At 41.3% G+C, this 25,010-nt stretch overlaps 1 protein-coding gene across 1 annotated transcript in view; it reads right to left on the reverse strand.

Annotated features, from left to right (window-relative positions):
* Positions 1-669: 669 nt before the first annotated feature.
* The window catches only part of KCTD1 (potassium channel tetramerization domain containing 1), a 68,559-nt gene continuing 44,218 nt past the window's right edge, over positions 670-25,010 (reverse strand). The window contains 3 exon segments of the mRNA XM_036378808.2: positions 670-2,773; positions 5,717-6,022; positions 8,892-9,036. Coding sequence (XP_036234701.2) covers positions 2,615-2,773; positions 5,717-6,022; positions 8,892-9,036 — 610 coding nt within the window. The 3' untranslated portion in view covers positions 670-2,614.

Below are 25,010 nucleotides of genomic sequence, written 5' to 3' on the forward strand. Positions count from 1 at the left end.
TTTGCAAACAGGACTAATCTCATTGGCTCTCTAAAAATCTACAGCCAGTTTATTCCTGCATACATTTTTCATCAGCCATTACTTTGAATAATCATGACCTCTTACTCCATGACCACATTGTAACTGCAGAGACATTTACATTCAGGGTCTCAGAGTGATTTTTGACTCCATCAACAGCAAAAGCAGGCTTGGTGAAAGGATACCCAGCCAGCTGAGGATTTGGAAGGAGCACAGTGGTATCTTTAAGGTCATTGACTTGGACAGGTACACGCTGAGCGAGCAAAACCACCAGCAGAGCACAACTTGTTGGCGTTGGGAACCACATGTTGGAGAGCATCAGAGGCAAAGCTCCTGTGCAGAGGCTGCAGGCAGTGTGGGCCCTGCCAGCACTGTGGGGACACCTTTGGGGCTGCTGATGCAGCAGGCTTGCAGTGCCTGCTTGCCAAGAAGCAGGAAAAGGAGCTGCACTCCCCCCAGCTCCAGCCTGCACAGCAGTCTCTGAAGAATCACATCACCTTGCACTGGGACCCGTGGACTCTCAAACCCATGGGGACCAGCATCTTTTTGGACATCACAAATTTCATCACTTCCAACGGTTTGAAGATCTGTTAAAAATATTTATTTCCCTGGGTTTTAGCTTTCCAACTTCTATGCAGACTAACAACCAAATTGTGGGCAGTAAGAGCAAGCATTTGTTTATTTTGTAAGAGGACTTCTTGCTGCTAATTGAAAACAAGCATTTTCAATGAGGCAGCTGTTTCAGTACTGTGAATAGACAGATCACCATCACATTGAAGATCTAATAACCCACTAATGAACCTTAATTTTTCGAGGCCCCTCCCTCACCCATTTTCACACTTCAGTAATTCCAAACCATTGATATGTGCTGCCAGTTATTTAAAGATGTCCTCAGACAGATTTTAATAAAACCCAGAAAAAAATGTAACTTTTTTTTTTTTTTTAGTTAGACTATATTGAAAACCTTGTTACATGTATCTAACAGTTTCTCCTTTTCTTAAATAAATAGCAAAGTGTCACCAAAATGAATGGAATGCCAGCACCATAGTGTTGATAGAAATTTCCACACTAGGATGAACACAGAGTCATATTCTGTAACAGTGCATAAAAAGAGACTTTGGAGGAAAGGCGGGGGTTGCTGGTGCATCAACCCATGAGCAGTCTGTGCAGTGGCATCGGGATGTGGTGCCTCTGCAAAACCTCACAGGCCTGGAGCCTGTGCCTGCAGAGGTGGCCCCAGTGAGACTCTGCAAGAGAGCAGCTGGCAGGGCTTCCAATGCAGAACGTGGAATTACTGCCTGCTACCAAGGGACACAGCTGATGGTAACACAAGGGGCTGGCCATGTCACTCTCTAACAGAACAACAGCTTGAAAAGAAGGAAATGAGCAACATGAAAACCCAACAGGCTGACTAACACTCAGCAAGGCAAAGGCTTGGAGAGTCAAAGCTGCCAACTCCTTAATCAAGAGGGAATGATGCAAGGATTCACTGTTACACTGAAGGTTACAGAACCAGGTGTCATTTTTTCATGGGTTTCCCTGGGCTGAGCTGTTGTTATTTTCACATCTGACCAACAGTTTCTCTTCCAGCTGGGACAGTGCTGAAGGAACAGCAGCTATGTGCAGCACACCAGAAGATCCCTCAACAGCCTCTGCTGCCTTAAACTCACTCCACCCTGCGCAGGCAGCTCTGCCTGCCCACTGCCTTGCCCCTCTACACGCTGGAGTGCAGTGTAATCCCACCTCTCTGCTTCTGTTGGCTTAAACCAGACCCTTGTTATTTTAAACAGGAGTTTATTGTATTTAATACATTATAAAATTTGAAAAAATTGTAGGAAAGCAGCAGATTCAAACCAGAGCATCTCTACCAAATATTAATTATTCTGGCCCCCTTTGAAAAACACAAAACAAAACAACAAAAAAACTCATTCAAAAGAAAAGTTAACCTTTCACATCTGTGAGGGCTGACAAAAAGTGTGCGACTTCTGTACAAACTACATTTAAAATTTCAGCTTTCCAATGCAATGGATGGTCATCTCCTGAACACCTGCCCATCCACCTCTAAAAAAGACAGACATAAACCTCCATATGCAAATAAAGTTGACTCAAGGTGTGTACACATTAAAAAGTGGATGGCTGTTTGGCAATGAAAATGGGTGAAGAACAGTCCATGAATCCCCCCCTGGCAATGGCTTGTACACCGTTAAGTGGGCCCGGGAAGGGCCTGGGACACTTAATGGCCATCACAGCACCAACCTCATCTACCACATTCTGTCATTGCATTTCCTACCCTTTGACATATACATACATATATATATGTACAGACATACATATACATACATATTTTTTTATGTGTGTGTGTGTGTGTGTGTTTTCTTTTATACTTTGAGGTTATTATTATTATCACTACTATTCCAAGTGTTCCCATATGAATTCAGGTGTGGTCTCTATATTTGATATAAATGTGTCTTTTATTCAATTTTAGTTCCAGGACTTGTTTGGAGTCCAAACTGCACATGAAATGTCCCCCTTTTTGTTTTTCCTCTTTGTTTTTCTTTTTTTTTTTTTTTTTTTTGCATAAAGAAACATGTCCATTTTAGTCCAGAGGCTCTTGCTTTATTCGAATGACAGAGGGTGCACGAGATGTCCTTCTGAGTTCTCGTCTCAGTACGTATTCACTGAATTGGGAAGAGTCCACCCCACCTCCACATGAGCCAACAATCTCAAACCCTCTTTGCTGTAACCTCTCAAGTACCTGCAAAAAAGAGGAAACAAACACCAATGTGTAAGTAAATTAACAGACTATTTGCTGTCTGATGATAATAACTGCTGTTTTCAAATGGATTCAACTAGGGGGAAAAAAAAGTGCTTACATAGCTTAACTGTACTGGATTGATTTCTGCTGACTATGGCCACTGAGCAGTGAAAAAGAAAAATGAAGAAAAATTTATTTTATTTTTTTAGTACTGTCAACAAATCCAATCTTCTGGCCACAGAAACAGGACTAGAAAAACATTCTCTGCTTTACAGAATTTACAACACAAAAGGGTAAACACATGATTACACAGCAGATGCTGAGCAAATACCACAATGAAATGGTGACAGTGTAGATAACAACGGTCATAATTTCAGAAAACCTACCATGATATTTACTAGAGACTTAAAAACCAACTCTTAGTTACTTCTATCATCATCTTCACCTGTTCTGGGCATCCTTTGCCTCACCTGAGAAGGTAACTTCCTAGGGTTTACCAGGGTCAGCATGACAGCTGCCAAACCCAAGGAAGGGGCTGATGCTCCTGGACCTCAGAGGATGTGGGACCCTCTACTCAGCATGACCAGACCTCACAAGGGCTGTGCTGGAATCAGGTGCCTACCATGGCTTCCCCAGCTGTTTCACCAGTTGTCAAATTGGTTTGCATGCATGCTGGGACAACACTGGCAAGTAGGATGGCAGAAGACTGCAAAGGACTAGGGCAGGGGAAGAAGTAAGCTGAGGTTTAAAAATGCTTCAAAGAAGACATGCCATGTCCTTCCATTAAATGCTTCAGGTTGGCAAATGTCTTTCCAAAGTACTTGAACATGGCTAATTGCACAGCAGTCATAAAAAAAGGAAGGGATAGGAAAAGAGACCTGGAAACAGTGATCAAAACACAAGTGATCTTTAGCTTTTAACAATATATGCCAAAATCCCCTGCCCAAATGTGTCAGTGCAAGCCACTGGAAAAAAGAACATGAGAACTTGGGTCCTGAGAAAAACTGTGGTGGAAACAACTCTGGAAACTAGCTCAGCCCTGGACAATCCATTGGTCTGTACCTCACCCTTCAGGTCTATTGGCAGTCTCTCATTTTTATTAGTACTGGGAGATACTTATTCCTTCCATTATCAATGTGGGATCATTACACAAGCTTGTACATATTTTGCCACTCTGACTGTACATATTTTGAAGCCTGTATATATTTTGCCACTCCGACTCAGGTTTTTCACATTAGTAAATATGCTTTGTAATTCTTATTTGTGCAACTAAAATGTAAGCATCAGAATAAGTGACAAAGTGTTGAAGGATACAACTGCCTTGATAACTATCCTATGATATAGGATATGATATCCTACGATATGTATCCTATGATATAGCTAAGCAGCCATCCTTGAAACTTCTTTTCAGCTGTAATCTGACATCTAAGGCTGTTCTAAATTTGCATTAATCACTATGACAAACAATTTTGATGTTTCAGCATGACAGGCCTTGATGACAGTCAAGGCCAGTAAGAGACAACTGTCCAAGCATAACATGGGTTAGATAGGTCTAGATAGGTCTATCTGGACCCTTGTGTTAAGTGCTAGCACAAGCACAGTGCCTGGCCAGCCTTCAGTGTGCCTCAGTGCTTCATCTGGAGAAAAAGAGGCTAGAAGGTCAGGGGTGACCTTCTAAAACTACCTGAAAGGAGGCTGTAGCAAGGTGGTGTCAGGCTCTTCTACCAGGAAACCAGCAACAGGTCAAGAGGAAATGGCCTCAAGATGCACCAGGGGGCATTCAGGTTGGGTTGGACATCAGAAATAATTTCTTCACTATGAGGGTGGTTCAGCATTGGAATGGACTACCCAGGGCAGTGGTGGAGTCACCATCCCTGGAAATATTCAAGAAATTACTGGATATGGCACTTAATGCTGTGGTTTAGTTGACGTGGTGGTGTTTGATCAAAGGCTGAACTTGATCTTGGAGATCTTTTCCAGTCTTAATGACTCTGTGATTCTCTACCTGGACATTGGGACCTGGCAGATAAAAGGATGCCAAGCTCAGCTTGCAAGCCTGTTCTGTAAAATAATTCACACATGAGCCTGCAGCATTTAGGAGGTGTGTTTAAACCAAACAGCATCAATTGTGCCATTGATGATTTCACATGGGAAGTGCTGGCTAGGGGCAGGCAGGTGTCTGAGGTTGGTTGCTTTTAACCAACAAAGGATAAAAACATAACACTAACACTCAAGTTGATTATAATTATTCCAGGAATTACCTGCATTTGTCTCCCAGATTTTTTCTTATCCATTTCATAACATCTACTGATTTTAGACATTACTACATTGCATCATAGAATACTTTGGGTTGAAAGGAGCCTTTAAAGATCATCAAGTTTAACCCCTCTGCAGTGAGCAGGGACATCTTTAACTAAATCAGGCTGCTCAGAGCCCTGTCCAGCCTGACCCTTGAATATTCCCATGGATGGGATATCCACCACCTCTCTGGGCAACCTGTTCCAGTGTTTCACCACCCTCACAGAAAAAATTTCCTCCTTTTATCTAGTAAAAATCGACCTAATTTTAGTTTAAATCATTATCCCTTGTCCTGTCAATTGCAACAGGACTCTACTATGCTATGAAAAAATCAGGAAAAAACACTGGAATTGAAAGTGAAGGGTTTTCCCTATGATCAGAGAAAATTCTAACACTACTGTAGTTTGTTTGCAAAGAGATTTGAATTGATACATGAATTAAATGGAGATACATGAATTAAATTGATTAAATGGTGATACATTAATTAAATGGAGAAAGACAACTCGACACACAGAAGTTAAGTAACTTGCTTAAAGCCTCCAGCTGATTCTGCTCACCAAAACACTCCAGTGACATGGAACAGGGTCAGCCCATTGGCACCTGGCCAGCATCTCCCTTTCAAAAACTGCAGGTGTGATGTCCTACCTGAACTGAGTTGAGGTGACAGTATCCGTTCAGCGGGAAGCGGATGACGTGTGTGGAGTCGTGGTTCCAGCCGGCGTTGACAGAATTACACATCACATCCCCGATCTCTGGGAACACCTCCTCTATCAATGACTTATCTCCACTCAGTGTAATCCTCTCGCCGAGATCTGGGGCCACTCGCACCACCAGGCACTCGCAGGACTTTGAGAAGCGGCCGCTCTCCCGGTCCTGTTTCCACCGTTCCATCTCTCCTAGCATGGGCTGAAGCTGGAAATACTTTGCTTCTTCATATAGCAAGCTGTAGTCCTGAAAGACACACACATTAAGAGAGGCATTGCTAATGTGGTGCTTAAGGTAGATGGATATTCAGGCTGACACTGCTTTAGGAACCCCACTGGACAGAGCTCCTCAAGACTTTGTAGGAAGGTGCAATAAAGTAACACTGCAAGCAGAAAATAACCATTAGCTCTCGGGGGCCTCTGTGGTCACAATGACCCTGAGATGTGTTAGAGAGTCTCTTTTCCCAGCCTGGCAGTTGAAGAAGGAGTCAGGATTCTTCTGTTCTCGTTCTCAAGGTTGTTTATTATTTCTTATCTATAACGTTCTTTCTCCGACCCACTGAGGTCTGTCTGGCAGGTCGGGCTGAGGCACACTGACCGCCTTCAGAGGCGATGCTATCTTTTATACTAAAAACTACATGTCTGTTATTTACAATAATTTCCCAATACCGATCACCTATGTTAGACAGTGTGTTTCTACTCTAAACCAATCTAAAAGTGCAACATCACCCAGAAGATGGAAGCTAAGAAGAAGAAGGAAGAAGGACAAGGCACGCCCAAATCCCTCCATCTTGGATTCTGAACCCACATTCTAAAAACTCAAAATTCTACATTTTCACCCTGTGATAAATTCACTAACATTCTATTCAAACTCTTGTGGCTTGTACATCTTCATACAAAGTTGGTAATTGTTTTTTCCAAGGGCTAAAATCGAAGGCACAGGTGTTTTTGACTCCGTGCCAAGGTCTCCGAGACCCCTGTCAGGGTCTCAAGTCCTCCAGGGCAGCCAGAGAAATTTCCCAGGTTCCAACAATCAGCTACTTGGAACACAATGAGTACAGCAGCACTTGCAAAAGTAAGGCTATGCTTGCTTAACTCCCTTCTGCAAAAAAAAAAAAACAACCAAAATCCCACTTTTCCCTATATTTCATCCCCACAGTGATGTCATATAATAATGATCTCATTGAACAGATGGAACAGAATTCAATCAGGATTCAGAAAATTCATCATTAGGATCCATTGTGTCTTACAGCAATACTAGCAGGCATTATAACAGGTATAAGAATGTAAATGAGGAAGCCTGCAATGTTTGTTAGTGTAAAATGATTCAGATATTTGCATAATGTTTGCACATATTAGTGCATTTTAAAAATTAAGTATTTTTTAATACTTCTCTGTTTTGCCACTAGTATTGTTTACTACATCATCTCAAATGCCAGAGCAGAGGGAATGCATTTCTAGGCATAGCCACTGCAGAAGTAATTTAGAACTGATGATGTGGAATCTGCCTACTGCCATTTTTTAAATCTAAAAAACATTTTTAAAAAAATCTTGTTTTTCTAGGTGTTAGAGCATAAAACCATTTGGAAAATATTTATACAGAGAAAAGAGATACATGAGAATTAGGGATGAGAGAGAAACAGAATGACAAGAGAAGCCTGCTAACAGTCAATATGGTCCTGAATTTGAACTAGAAACCAAATACTTGATGAGGACACCTAAATCATGGTAAAAATACTGCTTACATTTATTGTGTAACAAAAAAGTAATGTAACCCATATATTTCTAAGAAACAAGAAACACTGTTCATTGTAATCACTGTTTTTTTTGTACACCTTAAAGCATAACTGGGGAGGACACCCCTTTGAATATCACAGTTGGGTGAACTTGCCAGGAATTACATTTTTAATTTCAACACAGCTACAGTATATTTATGTGTTTAAAAAGCTCTACATATGTAATTTCTTAATATTGCATGAAAGGTGGCTTTTCCTTTTTCTGTATTTCTGATTACCTGCAGGAGAAGTGCCGAGAGCAGCACAAAGCCAGACCAAGGCTTCAAAAGAAGGAAATGATGCTTATCTGTTTGCTCCAAACTCCCACATTATTCAGGGAGATCTGCCCTTGTCACTATGGGAGCAGCAAGGATGTGTCTACAGCAGATGATTCCAAGCTTGCTGAAATACAGCTCTTGAACTCAGCCTCACACTTGTTATGCCCAAATGCCTGAAAAACTGTCTCAGCTACGAGGGGAAAAGGAGTGAATACCAGCGTGAAAAGGACTGAATACCTGCTCCATCCCTGCCTCATCACCCATCACCTCTCCTGTTCAATCCCAACTGCTGCATTTCCTGCAGTGAACCAGGTGCACTGATGTGTGGTCATTAAGTGAAGGTAAGGATCTATTCTGATTGAAGACACCCCATATACACCCTCATACCTACTAGCAGATAAACATCACATGGATTCTGAAGCTCTGCTTCTGTAGGCTGTGTCTGACATTGAACCTACCACTAATTCAATTTGTTACTAAAAACTAAAAAAAAAAAAAGCAGGCTCTTTATTAAAGTTTAAATAATAAACATAGAACGATTCATTCCTGACTTCTCTAAAACTCCAAAATTAAACTTGCAGTATGCATTCAAGAGTCTGAGGGAGAAAACAGTCTATGACTTAATGCCCAGATATTACCATGTGTGCAGTTTATTTTGTCAATATTGTGATTCACACACCATTTTCTGAATTTCAGTGTGGGAGTGAAAACTGGAACTGCTGCGATCACTGGGGAAGCATAAAAATGGATGAGAGGACAAATAATTAGTAAAGCTCATGAGCAGTCAGTTGCAGATTGTCGCTTCTGTTTCCATGAGTATGGTACAACATTTAATTTCCCTGGGTCAAATCTGGCAAGTTGCTTTATTACCACTATAGCCAGGAGGGGAAAGTTTAATATTGATGTCACTCTAGGAGAGGAAGACACCACTTTAGCAACCCCATTCTTACTTGAAGAGTAAGCCCTGCAAGTCAACCTTCCCTATCCAGGGCTCTGTTTTGACTACACACCAGATAGCTTTACCAAGGTACTTGCAAAACACCCAAGTCCCTTGAAATCTCACCTTGAAATCATCAGGAATGAGGAGTTTTGATGTCCTTAAGAAATTCAAGATATATCTGAACATCTGCCCATCTCTGTCGATGAAATAATGCTGCTTGAGACTGTCGAGGACAATGGGCTCCGTGCCATCGAAAAGCCGGCCAATTCTGGAGAGGAAACAAGAGACAAGGAGCACAGTCAGACCAAGCTCAGCTCAAGAGCTGCTCAAATAGCTCAGCACTACAAAACCCTCCCATGCAAACTTCACTGAAGCAGCTCTGTGGCTTTGTTTCATTAGAAAAAGGCTGATTTCAAACCACTGTGTAAGCCACATATTTTCCAGCATAGCCTCATTAAGTTCCAAGCAGCACAGCTGAGGAGGTGGAAGGGAAGAAGCCAGGCCAGCAGCCTCTCCCACCCACCTCAATGCCCCAGTCTGTATCTCATAAAATGACAATCCCTCAATTATTTTGGACACCTCTTTTGATAGTCCCCTTCAGCACAGCCTATTCCCTATAGATGCTCCAACGCCCTGGACTGACTCATTCTGCTTTATAGAGCACTGCATAGGGAACTTGATTTACTTTGGATTTAGTTTGGAAACTGTACCTGGGGAATAGTTTGGTTTGGTTCTTTGCTTGGTTTTCACTTGTTTTTAAACTCAGGTCACTTTTTGGATACCATCTACTGCAACCAACATTAGGGCAGGCACAGCTAAGGTGAGGGGCAGCACATTGTGGTAACATAAAGATGAGGGTACAAAGTTGATAACATTTCAATGTGAGGTAATGCTTGAATGTAAAAGTTAAGTGCTTGTGGCAGGTATCAAGCAGAACACTCAAATAATACAGAAAAATGTCTCAGCTTTTAGACACCACCCACTGACCACCAGAACCACGCAGCCACCTAGAGAGCCTCTGCTTGGCAACAGGTCTTGCAACATCAACCACTGAGTACACATACATTTCTGGATGTGGGCCTCCCAAACCAGCTTTAGTTAGAGCAATAGGAAGGGCTGAAAAAGCCAAACAAAACCCTCAAAGTGACACCAAATAAATGTTTTGTTACTGCACTGGGGCATTTGCAAAACACTCCTGAGTCACTGGTGGTTTCCCAATGAAATGAGCAGGAGTGACTGGCAGGTCTGATTTTGTGTGCCTGTTTATATGTCTGTATGTGCAATGTGGAAATGCTTTTTGACAACAAACAGTCATGGCACACTGTTTTTGTTATGTTTTAAAAGCAGTGCATAAACAACGAACCCCCACTACCAGCAATAAAAAAAAAAAAGCCACCAAATACTCAGAGGTGATCAGCCCTCCTGGCTGCACAAAGCACCCCAGGCTGAGAGATGCCCCATCCAGTGGCCACCAGAAGGGGATGTCCAGAAGCGATTCAAGAGGCAAAAGACAGAAGTGGGCTCCCAAAGAGGGGGAGGCAGCAGGGCTTGCAGCAGGGTCTCAGGGAACTGCAGAGGGGCAGGGCTCCAGGCAACCATACACTGTGTTGCATCAACAGCCAAATATCCTCCCTTTGAAAATGGCACAGGCAACCCAAATTGAGTTTGGAACAATGTCTGTGCCTGGAGCAGGTATATATACAAGTTGTGAACCGAATACAAATCTCATCTATAGCTTCTCACCAGCTGGGAGGAGATCAGAAAACAAATAAAACTCCATTAACCCCAGCTGGCCATTTACAATTCTGTAATAAATGCATGAATCAATTCAAGTTGCATGAAATCTGTAACATATAATGAATGAAATATATTTTGCATCATGAGCAGGTACAGAACACTTTTTTTTCAAAGCCATCCCTTGAACTATTTGAGCTTTCTTCCTCAAAGACTTGTTACTGCCTGCCCTGCTGCTCAAAAGCTGTGACAGCCCATATAACACAGGCTCCTGTTCATGTGGTGTATGAGACACATTTTATGTCTAATATGGAAGTACTCAGCATTTAGAATTAATTTTCCCTTATACTCAAGCATGTCATCTTCAAATTTATCACGGAATTCACACACAAAACATGTATTTGGCCAAGTCAGTCATTACTGAAATGTATAATTGTAATTGGTTTCTGCAGCATTTTCCTAGTTCTAAATTACTTATATAATTACATATTTTAAACCTCTAGGCTTTTTGTCTCCATTTTATTAATTGTTTAGAGAAGAGCAAGATAGTATCAGAGGATGGAGCCTTCAGACAAAACCATAATGCTGAGGAGAGTGCTCAGCCACTGGGAGTGCTACCTGGGACCTGAATGGCTTTGGGAATGGACTGGAAGTGTTAACAGAAAGTGCTGCCTCAATGTTCTGCTGCTCTGCAGCAGCAACAGCAGCAGCAGCAGCAAAATCCCAGGAACTGCAAAGTCCCAATTCCCTCCTGACTCCCCTCCCAGGATCAATCTGCAATATACTTTCACATATTAAAACAGCTTTGGAAGGGTAGACCCCCAGCAGAGAGACTTCTGTAAAGAAAATTATTTTTTTTTTCCTTTTCAGATGGAAAAATGTAGATTCCATCACCCTTCATGTGGCCTTCAGGGAAAAACCTAAGGTACTACTATGGGATCCAAATCTGGTGACATGGTCCTGCTCCTAATCTGCATTTGCTACACCCAGTCAGGAGAGGAGAGTGAGCTATGCCAGGATCTGGGGAACAACCAGCATCCTCACTTTCCAGCATCCTCACCAGGAACTCTTGTGTTCCCAGGGGCACAGTGGGAAGCACTCTCTCATGCCTCACTTTGTCACCTCCTCTGTACAAAACAATTTGATCACCATCCTCCCTGCCACCCAAAGCTTTACTGGGTCTCACACGGCGATTATACATGCTTAAGAGACACCACCTTGCTAGCACAAGAAGGGACTGGTAAGTCATTATAATTTCACTTCCCAAGAAAATCTGAAAGATGTTTTTCCCCATCTCCTTCTTGACAATGTTGGTTGATGACTGGCAAGGACACCTTTCTGTTTTAAATGACAAATATGTAACAGCTGAATGGAGTTTTGAGACAGGAGAGCACTTTGAAGGAGGCTTGCAAAATAAGATGATAATTATATGCAGAATTAGCCAAATATCAAGGGTAAAGGATAAGAAACTGTAGTCCATTTACAAGAAAATGTGCTTCTGAAATATTTAATTAAAACTAACAGGCTGGAATTTTCCATATATCAGGAAAATTAACGTCCCATGGGTTGAAAGTGTGACCTCCAATGGGTAATAATTAATGTCTGTGGCTTTAAGTATCATATTCCACTGTCAGAAATCGAATGCTTCAAGGGTTGAAAATATAACCAGTGGAAAACCCTGCTTCCATGTGAGAATTTGGTTTTACTTAAAGGACACAAACTAGGTATAGCTACAAGCCCTTGTTTACTGGAGAAAAAACAACAGGGAATGGAAAATATCATTGTTTTAATTCCATAAAATATTACAGGGATGGATCTTTCTTCCCACAAATCAGCACTCCTGTAACAGCATTTCTATACCAAAAAGCTAGCATTGGAAGATTGCTTGCAGGATTTCTCAAATTCTTCAGAAAAAAGTCCTATTTGTCAAGTATAAAAATATACTGTCTGCAGCAGAACTGTATACATAGTGTGTTTATAGCCTTGATCTCTCATTGTATAAATATTTAAATATATTATTATTATACACATAAAGAGAAAAGACTTCAGTATATTCTGCCTCAGCTGGATATGTGGGAAAGCAGCAATAATTAGGAACAAGATGGCCAGTAGTAATTAAACAAGTCAGTTATTGCAAAACTCTCTTAATGCCAAAAAAAAAATGACAGAGTTCTACAGAGTGTTTTAATGGCTTCACTGGACAGAGCTAAAATTCTTCATTTCTGTAATCAAAAGGATCCAAGGAACATGGAAAACCTGCAAGCCTTGATGTTTACAAACATGCAGAATATTACATTACTTTCAAACTAAGGTAGAAATAAACATTTCTTCTCTGAGAAAATACAGGTTTCTTATAATTGAATATATTCAGTATATAATTTCTTATATTAACATCTTTATCAGAAGACACTACAAACTAACTGAAAATATTTTGCAATACACTACTTTCAACAGTTCTGAGCTGCCAGAGTCCCATGCTCCCCACATCTTTCACAGAACAAGAAAAAGGGAGGAAAAGTGCTGAGAAGTCCTTTTTTTAACCCATCAGAGGGGGCTGTGCAGCAGGAGGAGCAGCAGTGATGCCCTGGAACCTGCAATCCCACACTAATGGCAAGGCAAGTAACTGCCTGGATTTCACTGAGGGAGGATATTCAGCAGCTAGCAAAGAGCAAAATACTCATGAAAACACATCTCTTTCCCTCCAATAATGAATCACATGACGAAGTAAATGTATTTTATTTGAAATCTTACTCATCTGGTTGGAGCCACTGCAGCAGAGTGATTAGGAGTTTGGTCCTTAAAAGTTAAGTGCATGTTTTATTATAACATCATTATGTTTATGTGGCTAATGGGAATGCTTATTTAACACTCTGGAGTGTGTGGAGAGTGAGCTGTAACAAGCTTCTACTTTTCTTTTCCCCTGCAACTTTTTAGTTTGAGCCATCCTTATTAATTTATTTTCATTTTCTTTTACTGAGTGCTCAAAGGCAATTTGCATAAGAGTCCATTATAAATGAGATCTGTTTAATGGTATGCTCATCTCATGGCCATTTAATTTTACTTCCTCGTATGTCTAAATTATATAATTTTGCACTGTCCCCTAGCAGCTAGTACAGTTGAAGTGGTGTCCATGCCAGTGAGAAATGTTATCCTACCCAAGTGGGGAATTATGAGGTTTCTATTCTTTTTTTTCAGAGAACCACTTTGACAGTATCAACCTCCTTTTCTTTTTTGAATAACTCACATAATTTGTATCCACAGAAACTGAATACATAGCAACCTTTATAATTCTGCATAACAAAAGTTGGCTCATAAACATAACAGAATACATTTGCAATTTTCAGAAACATATATTACAAAAACCACACTTTAACCAAATACCCTGTTGTAATCTCTTGCTCTCAGTGCTATTATAATTTGTTCTTATCTTTTTCTTCTTACATTTAATTTAAGGTTTCATGTCCATGAGTCTCAGGAATTTCTTGGCACATACAGTTCCTACATTATGAGAAGATGGATTAATACAAATAATTATAAAGCAAAGGTAACGGGAAAAATGCATTAAAACCTAAAAGCTCATTAAACCTTCTATAGAAAAAGTATTTATATAGGAGCCAAAATTACAGAGAAGAAGAATGCACGGGAAGAGGTATTTAAACACCAGTTCTTACAAGATTTAAAAAAAAAAAGTTACAAAGTTACATGGCATTTTAAACAACAGATAAATGCCAAATACTGAGTAAAAGGATGTCAGACCTTTGTAGAAATATTTGCTAAAGATTAAGGAACTGAATCATTTACATGAAGAAGATTTCAAACATCTTAAGATTATTACTTCAGCATGACAGTAAAAGAAAAGGTAGGGCCAAACTCAGAGGGCTCATAAGGCATTTAGAAGGAAGTGAGATAGATAAAAAGTGGTGAATAATCTTAAAGGCAGAGCAAAGCATGCGAGGAGCAGATGGGAAGGATCTGAAATGATGAGTGACATGGTATCATCAGGGAACACACTAGAGACAAAAAAACCCCAAACAACTAAGAAAAAAGAGAGAAACATGGGATTTGCTACAACCTGCCTGATCAGAGGGAGCATCAGGAGCAGAGATGAAAACCAATCAGACATATTACAAAATGAACTAATAGCTGCTGGATCTAATCCAGATGGACAAACTGACACATTAACTGGAAAAGTATGAATTGCACAACATGGTGTAGTCATGTTACAGGAATGCTACTGACACGAGAGCAAACTATGTCCTTCTACACCACAGATGAGCATGGAGGATGAGAGACAGGTATTGAAACGACAGCAGAACAAACGTGAACACATGGGTCACTGCAAACACAGGGGTGCATTAAAAAATGGATGGCCAAGGCTCCACAAGTCAGTAGAAGCACCCTAACCTCTGTTTGCCTGAAAAGGAAATTTTTCCAAAATAAACTAAAAGCTGTATTTTCCCTGCTAAAGAGGTGACCTAGCCACCTAGGAGTTTCACACCAGAACTAATGATTACATCATGAAATAGAGCTAATACAGCAACTCCCCTGGTGTACAGAACATACTGGTTGACAGTCAGTCACCTTGGTGGGTGTAGGGTGCCTGAATGTTCCACAGAAGCCAGTCCAAAAATGTAGTCTCTGTCACTGGCTTCCCTTGGGATGTTCAAACCCTCATTCCCAAACCACGGAATCAGGACCATCATCTGCCCAGACACAAATGGCGCTGGTAGAAATGCTGACATTTTAGAACAAAAAGGAGTAAATAGTTGGGATGAGATGTTGAGAGCTGTTGACTCATGACCAGAGAACAGTATTTGCAGGCAGATGGAAACCATCTCCCACATTGCAAGATGGGAACAAGGGTGAGGCCAGGAAAGCACTACTATCCCAGACCATGGATGGGCCAGGGAGTTTCTGTTTACCATATTCCTTCTCTCTCTGCTCTGGTGTACCAGGGAGATGCAGAACTGATAAGAGGAACAGGCTGAAACCCTAATCTGCATTTTTTCACACAAGGCTGGGCAGGTAAGTGTTTTAAAAGCAATTTCAATACTGAGTCATCCAAACCTCCTGGATCTTTAGATTGCCTTACAGGCTTCAGATGTGGCTGAGAGGGGTCTATCCACTGCTCACCAGTTGTTCTCCCACCCCAAACCAGGATCTTTACCCCACAAACCCCATCACTTTTAAGAAAGTGAGGTTCCTCCATCTGACAGACACTGAAGTCGCTGACACTTCCCAAGACATGTATGGACCATTCACTTAAGAGCTGGACTCAATGATCCTTGTGGATCCATTCCAATTCAGAATATCCTCTGACTGAACACATCCTTAATCCTCACAGTTTTGCTTGTCTTCAGATACCAAATACACCTTCAAGTCCTTTTGCTACCATACAGATATGTCTCCAGAAATCTTAAGCCTTGCAATCCCCAAACTGGGGGATTGCTTGGCTGTTTCTTCAGTCAAGCCACAGAATGGTGCCACAGCCCTTCTCTTCCTCTAGGACTTTGAGACACTTCTGGGACCAGCCAGCACCCTGAGTGACACACCTGCCAAATCTTGGACACTCAGAGCAGGGCAGGAGGCTGCAGATATCTGCCATCATCCCTCTCATCACAGGGGGCAATTTGCTCGAGGTATTTGTGAGGACATCAGGCAATAAGGAGCTACACACATGGGCTTCCCTGCACACCCAGAGACCATAGCCACAGCACCAGGATTTTAGCCTTTTAAAATGCCATCTCTACTATTCTTTCTTTTCAGGCTTGTGCATGCACTGGATATACTGAAGAACAGTCTACAAGCCTTTAAGCCCCACATCTCCTACAGTGTTTGGTATCTTGCAAATAAGTCCTTAAAAACTTTCTAGTTTTCCAGAGCATATCAAAACCACTTTTCCTAAAATCACTTAAACCAATGAAATGTTAAATCAATTATTCATGCAAATACTTTTGCCATCTCTGTTTTTTGTAACCAAGTTTTCTTGGCAATGATAACATTTCACAGAAAAATTAACAAACACTCTCTTTGCTTGCCAAGATGATTTTACTAAGCTTGAATCCGATTTCATTGAGGTATGTTATTTGTTTTATCTTGAGGGAAGCTGCCTATTAAGTTAGTAGCAACCGTGTCCTTTTGCTTATGATATGGTTATTACTGAGCTATCAGGAGTACCTTTAAGTTATTAGGGTGCAATGGCAAATTAAGTACTTTGCGTCATAATTAGCTAATAACTTTTGAATTATATTTTAATCATGTTTAAGATGGTCAGGTTGGCTGTGGGTGCAGATAATGGAGGATAGGAGCAGAACAGGAGTGTTTATCATTCAATACCAAAAGCCAGAAAGTAGGTAAACTGGTGGATGCACAACATCCCAAAGGCCATGATAATCTATATATTCAGAACACTGAGCTCCTTCACAGGCAGCAATATAAAAAAGTAGAACTTGTGTCTTAGGATCACATTTAAGTAAAAAGCAAAAAATATATCAGTTTCAACTCAGCCTCCAACTGAGGCTATCAAGTTGGTTTTTTTGTTGTTTTTTTTTTTAATAAAATGATGGTTAACAATACCCATCCTCAAATCCCTGTTGATAAACCTGTTCATGCAGACTCCACAAAGAGAGGACACCATTAAAGCAGCTTGGAAAAAACTACCAGAGCCATTTCCCTTTCAAAACTCATGATAAAGAAAAACCAAACAACCAACAAAAAACCTTCTCAGAATAGGGGAAATCCTTTGATGTATTCCTTTGTACATCAAGTTTGCCCCTCAGCTTTCATGAATTTCATTCAAACCACTACTTGTTCTCAGTATTTCCTCTGTATCCTTGAGAAGACTCAGCATCAAAATTCCACATACGAATCACTGGAAATCAGGAAACACTCCAAGTTTCTCCATGAAATTCCTTAGAAAAGTAATGGCAAAAGAAGTTCTGGATCCAAACCCAATAGAGATCCCACTACAGCATGTATATGCTTTGTAGAATCAGTAAGGTGTTGCTAATTCTGCCCCTTTCCAGGATGTTACTTTGAGAACCTGGCATCACTCTCACATGCCTGGAACCCCTTTCTGTATAAATTACAAACATGGCAATGAAACCATAATGAATTAAGCTTTCCAAGATCTTCACAACTTTGACTACTTAGCCAGAAATCACATCTATGTTGTTTTGTTAACTGCTGCCTTCTCTAAGAGAAAGGACAGCGCGTTTCCATAGACAAGACAAGAACACACTTGCCTTTCCCTTTGCAAGAGTTGCACAAGCTCCTTCTTCATTGCAGCCCATAAAAGCAGAAGACTGCACAATTAACCTCTGTGTGCTCTGTGGGGGATTCTACAGGAATTGCTCCCTGAGAGAAAGAGGCCACTACTGCATTAAAGCCTAAGTAAAAGCTTCCCATTAATGAATAAAATTCAGAGAGACAAAGCACTTCTAAAACTTTTAGATGTCTGTGTCTTAACTATGTTTGTGCCTGTGTCCCCAGAAAACACCACCCTCCAGAACCCAGAATGAAGGAATGAAGTATTCCCAAACATCCTCACTCCTCTGCTTTCAATAAATACCCATGAAAGTCACACACAAACTTTGCAACATCCTTCAGAAGCATGGTTCACACAGAGGACAACAATTTGCTGCTGTTAGCTTGTGCAGCAGAAACCTGTAAAACACATTACCAGGTCCCAACCCTGCTGCTGAGCTAGGGCTTGGACTATCAGGTGACAAATTTGCCAGGGAAGGTAGAAAAGATGTTCAGTCTGCTTTTTAAAATCCCTACACAAATAGACAAAGGAAAAAAAAAAAAGCATGTGAAAAGAACACTGTTAAGGTAGTCAAAACAAGCTTCACAAGTTAAGGTATGTCAGATATTAGAGATGCTCCTGCAAGTCACATTTGCAAACCTCCCTTTGTGTGAAGGATTTTAGACTTTAGATTTTAATGATCCACTCTTTCTCACAGCACCCTGAACTTGGCACCCAAGCCAGGTAGAAGCCAGGGTTCTACAGCCTAGCAGTCTGCTGCCCATGGGACCCCTGCTTCATCTGCTGGAGCTCTAATGGATGAGGAAGGGACTGCAGGAAGGGAAAATGGGTAAAGTAGATGGGGGCTCACCTAGAAAAATGGACTCTGTCCAAGCATGTGCCAGATTTCCTCTGTGATGCTACCAGTAGGCACACCTGCCTTAATTTTTAAGCTCCTTTGAGTGAAGCAAGAAGGGACCAGACTAAGGAACGTTGTGAAGAAAGCACACAAGAATGACTCTTCAGAACAGGACTCAAGTAATAGGTAGAAAATACAGCCCAAGGGACACATGCTGAACAGAGGAGGAACAGGAGATGCTGATGACATGTTTAGTAAATAAGCAACACATCTCTCTGCACAGAGGCAGGCAAATGTATTGCAGATATAATATACTGCAGATATAATATACACATATACTATGAAAACTGCAAAGGCTACCCTGGCTGTCCAAATAAGGCTCTTTTCCTATAAAGCTTACTTTAATTGCAATGAGAGAAGCTGCAAGGCCATCTACCCAATAGCACATTTATTATACTTCAAATACTAGTGTTTTCCCTTACTTAGCCCACCTGCTCAGAGATTCCTCTCCCTAGACAGAAAGCATTACTTTTAGACTAACATCCTAGATTACAAATTCTTCTAGAAGGGCAATCCATATAGCATAAAAGCATACACAACAGAGGCAAGGAAGAAGGGGGTGTTATTAGCACAGAATTAAATATGGGAAACACAGGACCATACACTGCTCTTTTCTTGATTAACTTACATCCAGTACAATTACATTGCTGTGATTCCTCATGTGGACACATACAAGTGTCTACATAGAGAAACGTGTTTATACCCGTATAACTCATTCCCATACATTTCCATGTTTAATCGCTTCCATGCTAGAGGTTGCAGTGATTTATGCACTTCAGTAACTAGAAAAATCACACCATTAGCCAAATCAGTTCATACAGAACCTGTGTGCTAGTCAGTTAAGAGGACAGGAAAGTCCACCTAAAACATCTTAGACAGTGGCTCTGAGCAATAAATAATGCTTATTGCACAGGTTAGAAATGCCAAAGCCACACCTGAACATTTTGCTGGTGGTGGGGTGATAAAAAAACACACAGATAACATTATTTCCATTGACAAACTTTACATATACAAAACAGTGGCTTTATTGTTTATTAAATTAGAGGCTGCCATGGTGTAATCATCCCTGCAGCCATACCAAACCCAACAGTAGGTCAGATGCAATCCTGTGGAGGAGGCAGAAAGAGGAGAAAGGAAGAGAAGTGAGACACAGCACAGAAGCAATACAGCCCCATAAACTAGAGGTGCAAGGAATAATTAATCCATGGATGTGAAAACAGATGCCGTAACTGTAGAAAGCAAAGTCTGCAAAAATACCACATGACAAAATAAAGGTTACAACACGGTTCCTTTAATAAACAACATCCAGGATGTGATTCAGCTGCCTGTTGCCACTTGAGATACTCTAGGGCATCCCAAAGTGCTGGGTGATGGCACAGGGACACTACTGCAGGCTTGTGCCCTGCTGGAGCAGCCACAGAGTCCAAGCAGAAACTGCACAGGCATTAGCTTCCCATGTCAAAGTGAGTGTATCCCACTCACAAAAATGACCAGAAACTAACTGTACCAAATTAAACAAAATCTAACATTCTTCCTAGACACTCATTTCAATTCTTAAAAAGTCGGGCTCTATTAAATAAAAAATTAAAAATTTATATGATATTAAATTCAGAGCAAAAGTCTGTAGTGCTCCTAAATTGTACAGGAATTTGCAACATTTTTAATTTAAGAGTTCTTTTACCCAGCAGGTCAGGTTACTCTCACACAGAGGAGCTGACTGGTCCTAGCTTCCTCCTGAGCTACAGGAATACAGCTTCACTACAGAATACAGAGGAGTGACATCCAAAGTCAAATTTAGGAGCCCTGCTTCCTAAATGCAGGCAGTCAGCCTCAAGTGTTTCAGCAGGGTGTTGAGGTGAGCTGACTGTAGAATCAAGCTACAGCCCAAGGACGGACAGAGAGACACTGCCGTGGAGGGCAGCCCACCCACACAGGGCTGGCTCTCATCCACGCACACCTTGTGCACCACCGCAGCAGTGATCACGCACCCCAAAGATTGCAACAGCTCTGTCATGTAGCAACTAACAAATGCTGAATGCAGGTGGGAAATGGTCTGTGGAGAAACACTCAAACAAGCTTAACTCCAGCAGTCTGGAGGATTTACAGCAGTGAGGATGTATGTCCTATATCCGTTGTGATCTTCCTGGTGGAAACCAGCACAACCCAACAGTGAAAATCTTCCTGGCGTGGTTCCAGGCTGCTAATAAACAAGAAGATGCCTATTAAGCTGAGCACTGCTTTTGAACTAATAGAAATATGCTGCTGATGAAGCAGACTACTGCTTGAGTTTGTAGGTTTTCATTATTTCATTCACTTAACTGTGAGGCTTTTCTCTAAAAAGAGGAAAATATAACTACACTTGGAACAATGGAAGCAAAAAAAGCACCATTTCTAAGGGTCTCTCCATACTGCATCTGCCCTTTTCCCCAGATGCTAGTAACACCACACAACCCTCTTATCAATAAATTAAGTTGCAGCTTGCACTAATACTGAAAAAAAAACCTGATCAAGAATGAACAGGGGTGCGTATACCAAAAGACAAGGATTTCCTTAACAACAAGAAGAAAAAACATCTAAGAATTTACTGAGAAAAATACTGAATTTCAAACCTACAGTTTTTTAGAACAATGCAAGTTCTAATACAGACATTTTTGGGAACAGAAAACTGTTCCAGAAAGTTCTCCTCCCCTCTGTTGACAATCAAACACCTTACAACCACCTTGCATTATTCCCTCCACATGTGTACTTTGTTAATACCAATGCTTTTTGCTCTGTATGTGAATGTAATAAAATTTTAATTTTGCAGAAATCCAGGTGTCTTGGTAGATTTCTGATTTTTTTTCTCTCTCCTCTCCCCAAGGCATAGATATAAATTGTTTTCTGCTATCTTTACAGGAGATCTACGGAACCACGTTATCGAAAGTTGCAGAAGACTGAAAATAGTTTAGGGTAATCAAGAGCTGCACTGTTTCATCAAAGCCCCATCTCTCCAAAAGCCACTGGTGTTGCAATAAACAGTTTGGGGCTATAGTTTGATTTTGATTATTTTCCATTACCTTCCTAAAAACCTCCTCTTTTCGTGGCAGGGAGAAGCCAATTAGCACCATGAAAGGAAGAAGTCTGGAGAAAGATAATGTGTTAAAACAACCAACTTTGACTAGGAAGTCAGACCATCAAATTAAATATTGCTAACCACTCTATGCACAAGAGTCTGTATTTATTTGTTTTAACCTCACAGTCAGTGATGGAAGTTGTTAGTGCAGTTCTTGGCCCCTCACTTTTTCACAACTTTTCTTCCCTCAGTGTATACCACAAGATGACTACCCACAAGTAATGACAGGGGGCAAAATGGACCTGGGCTGCCCAGTTGTCCAGCAGAAGGCAGAACCTGCTGCTGAGCACCATGATGGGTTTTAACAGGAGGGAGAAGGCACCTGAGGTCAGACTGGGCTCTTGTATCACCACTGATACTGCAGCAGCACATTCAACAAGAGCAGCAAGACCACAGGGCTCATTTGCTTGCAGCTGCCCCTCGAATCAGATGCTTTCCCCAAGCCCTACTGCCCAGCAGCTGTGCCCACTCTATCCCTGAATCCTGCAGCCCACCCAGAGCTCCAGCCACAGTGGGTGCAGGCACATAATCCATCTTTGCTGCCTCTAATTGCCACCAAGCACCATCCGTGTGCTTTGATGTCAGAAGACCTCTGGCAGAGATCTGCCCCAGGGATTTATGCTGCAGTGAAGAACAAGTCTGACACACTCACAGGGGTAACACAAAGGCAGCAACAGCTTTGCAGGGATCCCTGAGAAGTGTTTACAAAGAACTGAGCCTCACAACAGATGACAAAAGGAAGGGGTATTTCTCCACTCTGCTTCAAGAGTTGGTTGATCTTCGAGGAAAATCCTCTTCTAAACAAATACTGAGGGGCACAGAAACAGCCAGCATGTGACTGTGGATAGCAGCTCAGGCTACTTTGCAGGATTGAAGTCAGACACAGCATGTTTGTGCCTCATGGTCTGTGAACACAGGCAAAATTGAATTCCACGTCTAATTTTGGGAGCACATCACTGGCTTATTATTTATTAGAAATAGAAATTCAGACATGACAAAGAAGGAGCTTCACCTCAACTCTGAAGCAGGGAGAGCTGACAGCAGCACATTTTTGCTGGCTGAAGCATGTGGAGTCAATTCAGAGCAGGGGCATCAACTCCCTCCACACTACCTGCCCTACCACTGCCAATATTTTGTTACTACGGCAGAATAATATTAGGACATCAGTGAGGAAAATAAACTCTGTTATGATGGATGTGCATTAAGTCAGCAACATGCTACAACAAACTTGACCTTTATCACGACTAGATTTCACTGACTGCTTTTTTGGGACCTCACTCCATTTATTTTGTTCTGTCTACAACCTCTGCAATTTCCAACTGATAAAACTTTCATCACCCTCCCCAGTGGAAGCACACTGCAAAGAAAAATATTCTGGCAGGCAAGGTCAAGGGACAGAACCCTTTCTGTGGTCCTTCATAGCAACAGAAAGGATTATTTGAAGAAATACTCCCAGAAGAGCTGCAGATGAGCTGTCCCAATGTGAAACAGCCTAGCACAGCCCAGCAGAGTTTCTGCAGGCTCAGGTTCAGGTTTGCAGAACAACATGACTCATTTTTCCTGTCTGAATAGGAACTGCACTGCCAGCTTTACGTTTTTACACGGTACCAAACTGTTATAAGTTCTTCATCACTTCCAGGGCCATTCATGTTTATCATGGTTCCACAATTTCATTAATAAACAAAAGGAAGAAGGGCTTATGCCTCTGATTGAACTACTTTGCATTTTAATAGGAAATAATAAACTGACCCACATGGAAACGAAACACAATTGAAAGTTGCACCCATACCAGTTGTTTCTATTTTCAAACCAGTGCTTTATGCCTTGTAATGATAGCAGAGAGCAGCAACTTCCAATAGCATCTTTTTCATCCTTCATTTTGTTGAGCCTACCCAAGAGAGAAGCATGAAACATACCTGATTAGGGCTTTTATTTCTATTTCCCAAGAGGGGAATTAAACGCTCACCTAGAATCAGACCTCTGTGGTCTGGAGAGCAGCATCCATTCAGCTACACCATTAATCCAAAGTGGAAGTGGGAAAGTGCAATTGTAGCTCTGTTGATGAGTTTATCGAGGTTAGCTACTAAGCAAGGGAAGGCCAGTATGAGAGGCATGGCCCAAGGCCCAGCTTTATGAGACTGCAATATTAGAACTGGGAAAATGAGAATGTCTGATGAAAAGTGGAGCCTCCAAATATGCTTTAGCTACAGAAAAGCAGCAGTTTTTCTCCTTTCCCATAAGCTCTTCCAAAGGGGAAATAAGCAGGCAGGTATCCTTCCTGCCACTGTTTTGACAGCTTGTATCTGCCTAGAATAACATTTGTCACCACTTCCCTACACATGCATCTCTTTGCATCTCCAACGACGGACACTGGGCTTTTCTCTGTGGCAGCACGATGGAGCCAGAGTGGCTCCCTATGGCATTACTGCAGCAGGGCTGGAAGCTGCCATGAGCAGAGCACCACCCTCATCAGGTTTTGAAAGGCCAGAGGGAAGATTATCACTCAGGGGAGCTCATACACAGGAGAAGCCAGTAAAGCAAAATTAAGCCTTAATATTCTGCAAAGGATAAGGACATTGTTTTTGAAAATGTTAGCAAGGCACGGGAAAAACGTGTTTAAAAGTCAGCCACTGGCTCATCAGGAATCAATTGTGCTGGGCAGCAAAATATTCAGAAAAAATATAAGATGAATATAAATATAGCTTACATGTTTGAAAGTAAACATTTTTTAACTGCTTTTCACATGCTTTATGGCAACTTCAATCCTGTGCAGCTGTAGCCACAGCACTTGGAGAAAAAGCAAAACATCTCATTGTTTCAAACAAACATGAGCAGTTTCATGTGACAAGCTCCAAGTATAAAATGAAAAAAAATATTTCTAAAACTCCCACATTATACCACTAGTAAACTAGAATTTCATAGCAAAAGTGAATAAACAATAGCTTTTGAGGCTGGAGAAATTACCATCCTGGTGATATCTAATCTCTCCCCAGAAGTCAAGAATTAAGACTAAACCCTTCCAACATAGATATAGCCTGAAATTCTATGTCAGAAGTATGTCCAATTGCATTTGGCAATCCTTAGCCAAGAGAGAGGCTGAGTATAATTGGATGAATATTTGAAGTGCTTCATTATTCATGTAGGAAGGCTAGGTAAAAAGTGTTTTGTAGTCCCAAGACACTGGAGGGTGTGTGTTATTGGGTAATAACCAATTAGGAATGTTGACAGCGC

Source organism: Molothrus ater, chromosome 1 (genome assembly GCF_012460135.2).
Source record: "Molothrus ater isolate BHLD 08-10-18 breed brown headed cowbird chromosome 1, BPBGC_Mater_1.1, whole genome shotgun sequence".
NCBI lineage: Eukaryota > Metazoa > Chordata > Aves > Passeriformes > Icteridae > Molothrus > Molothrus ater.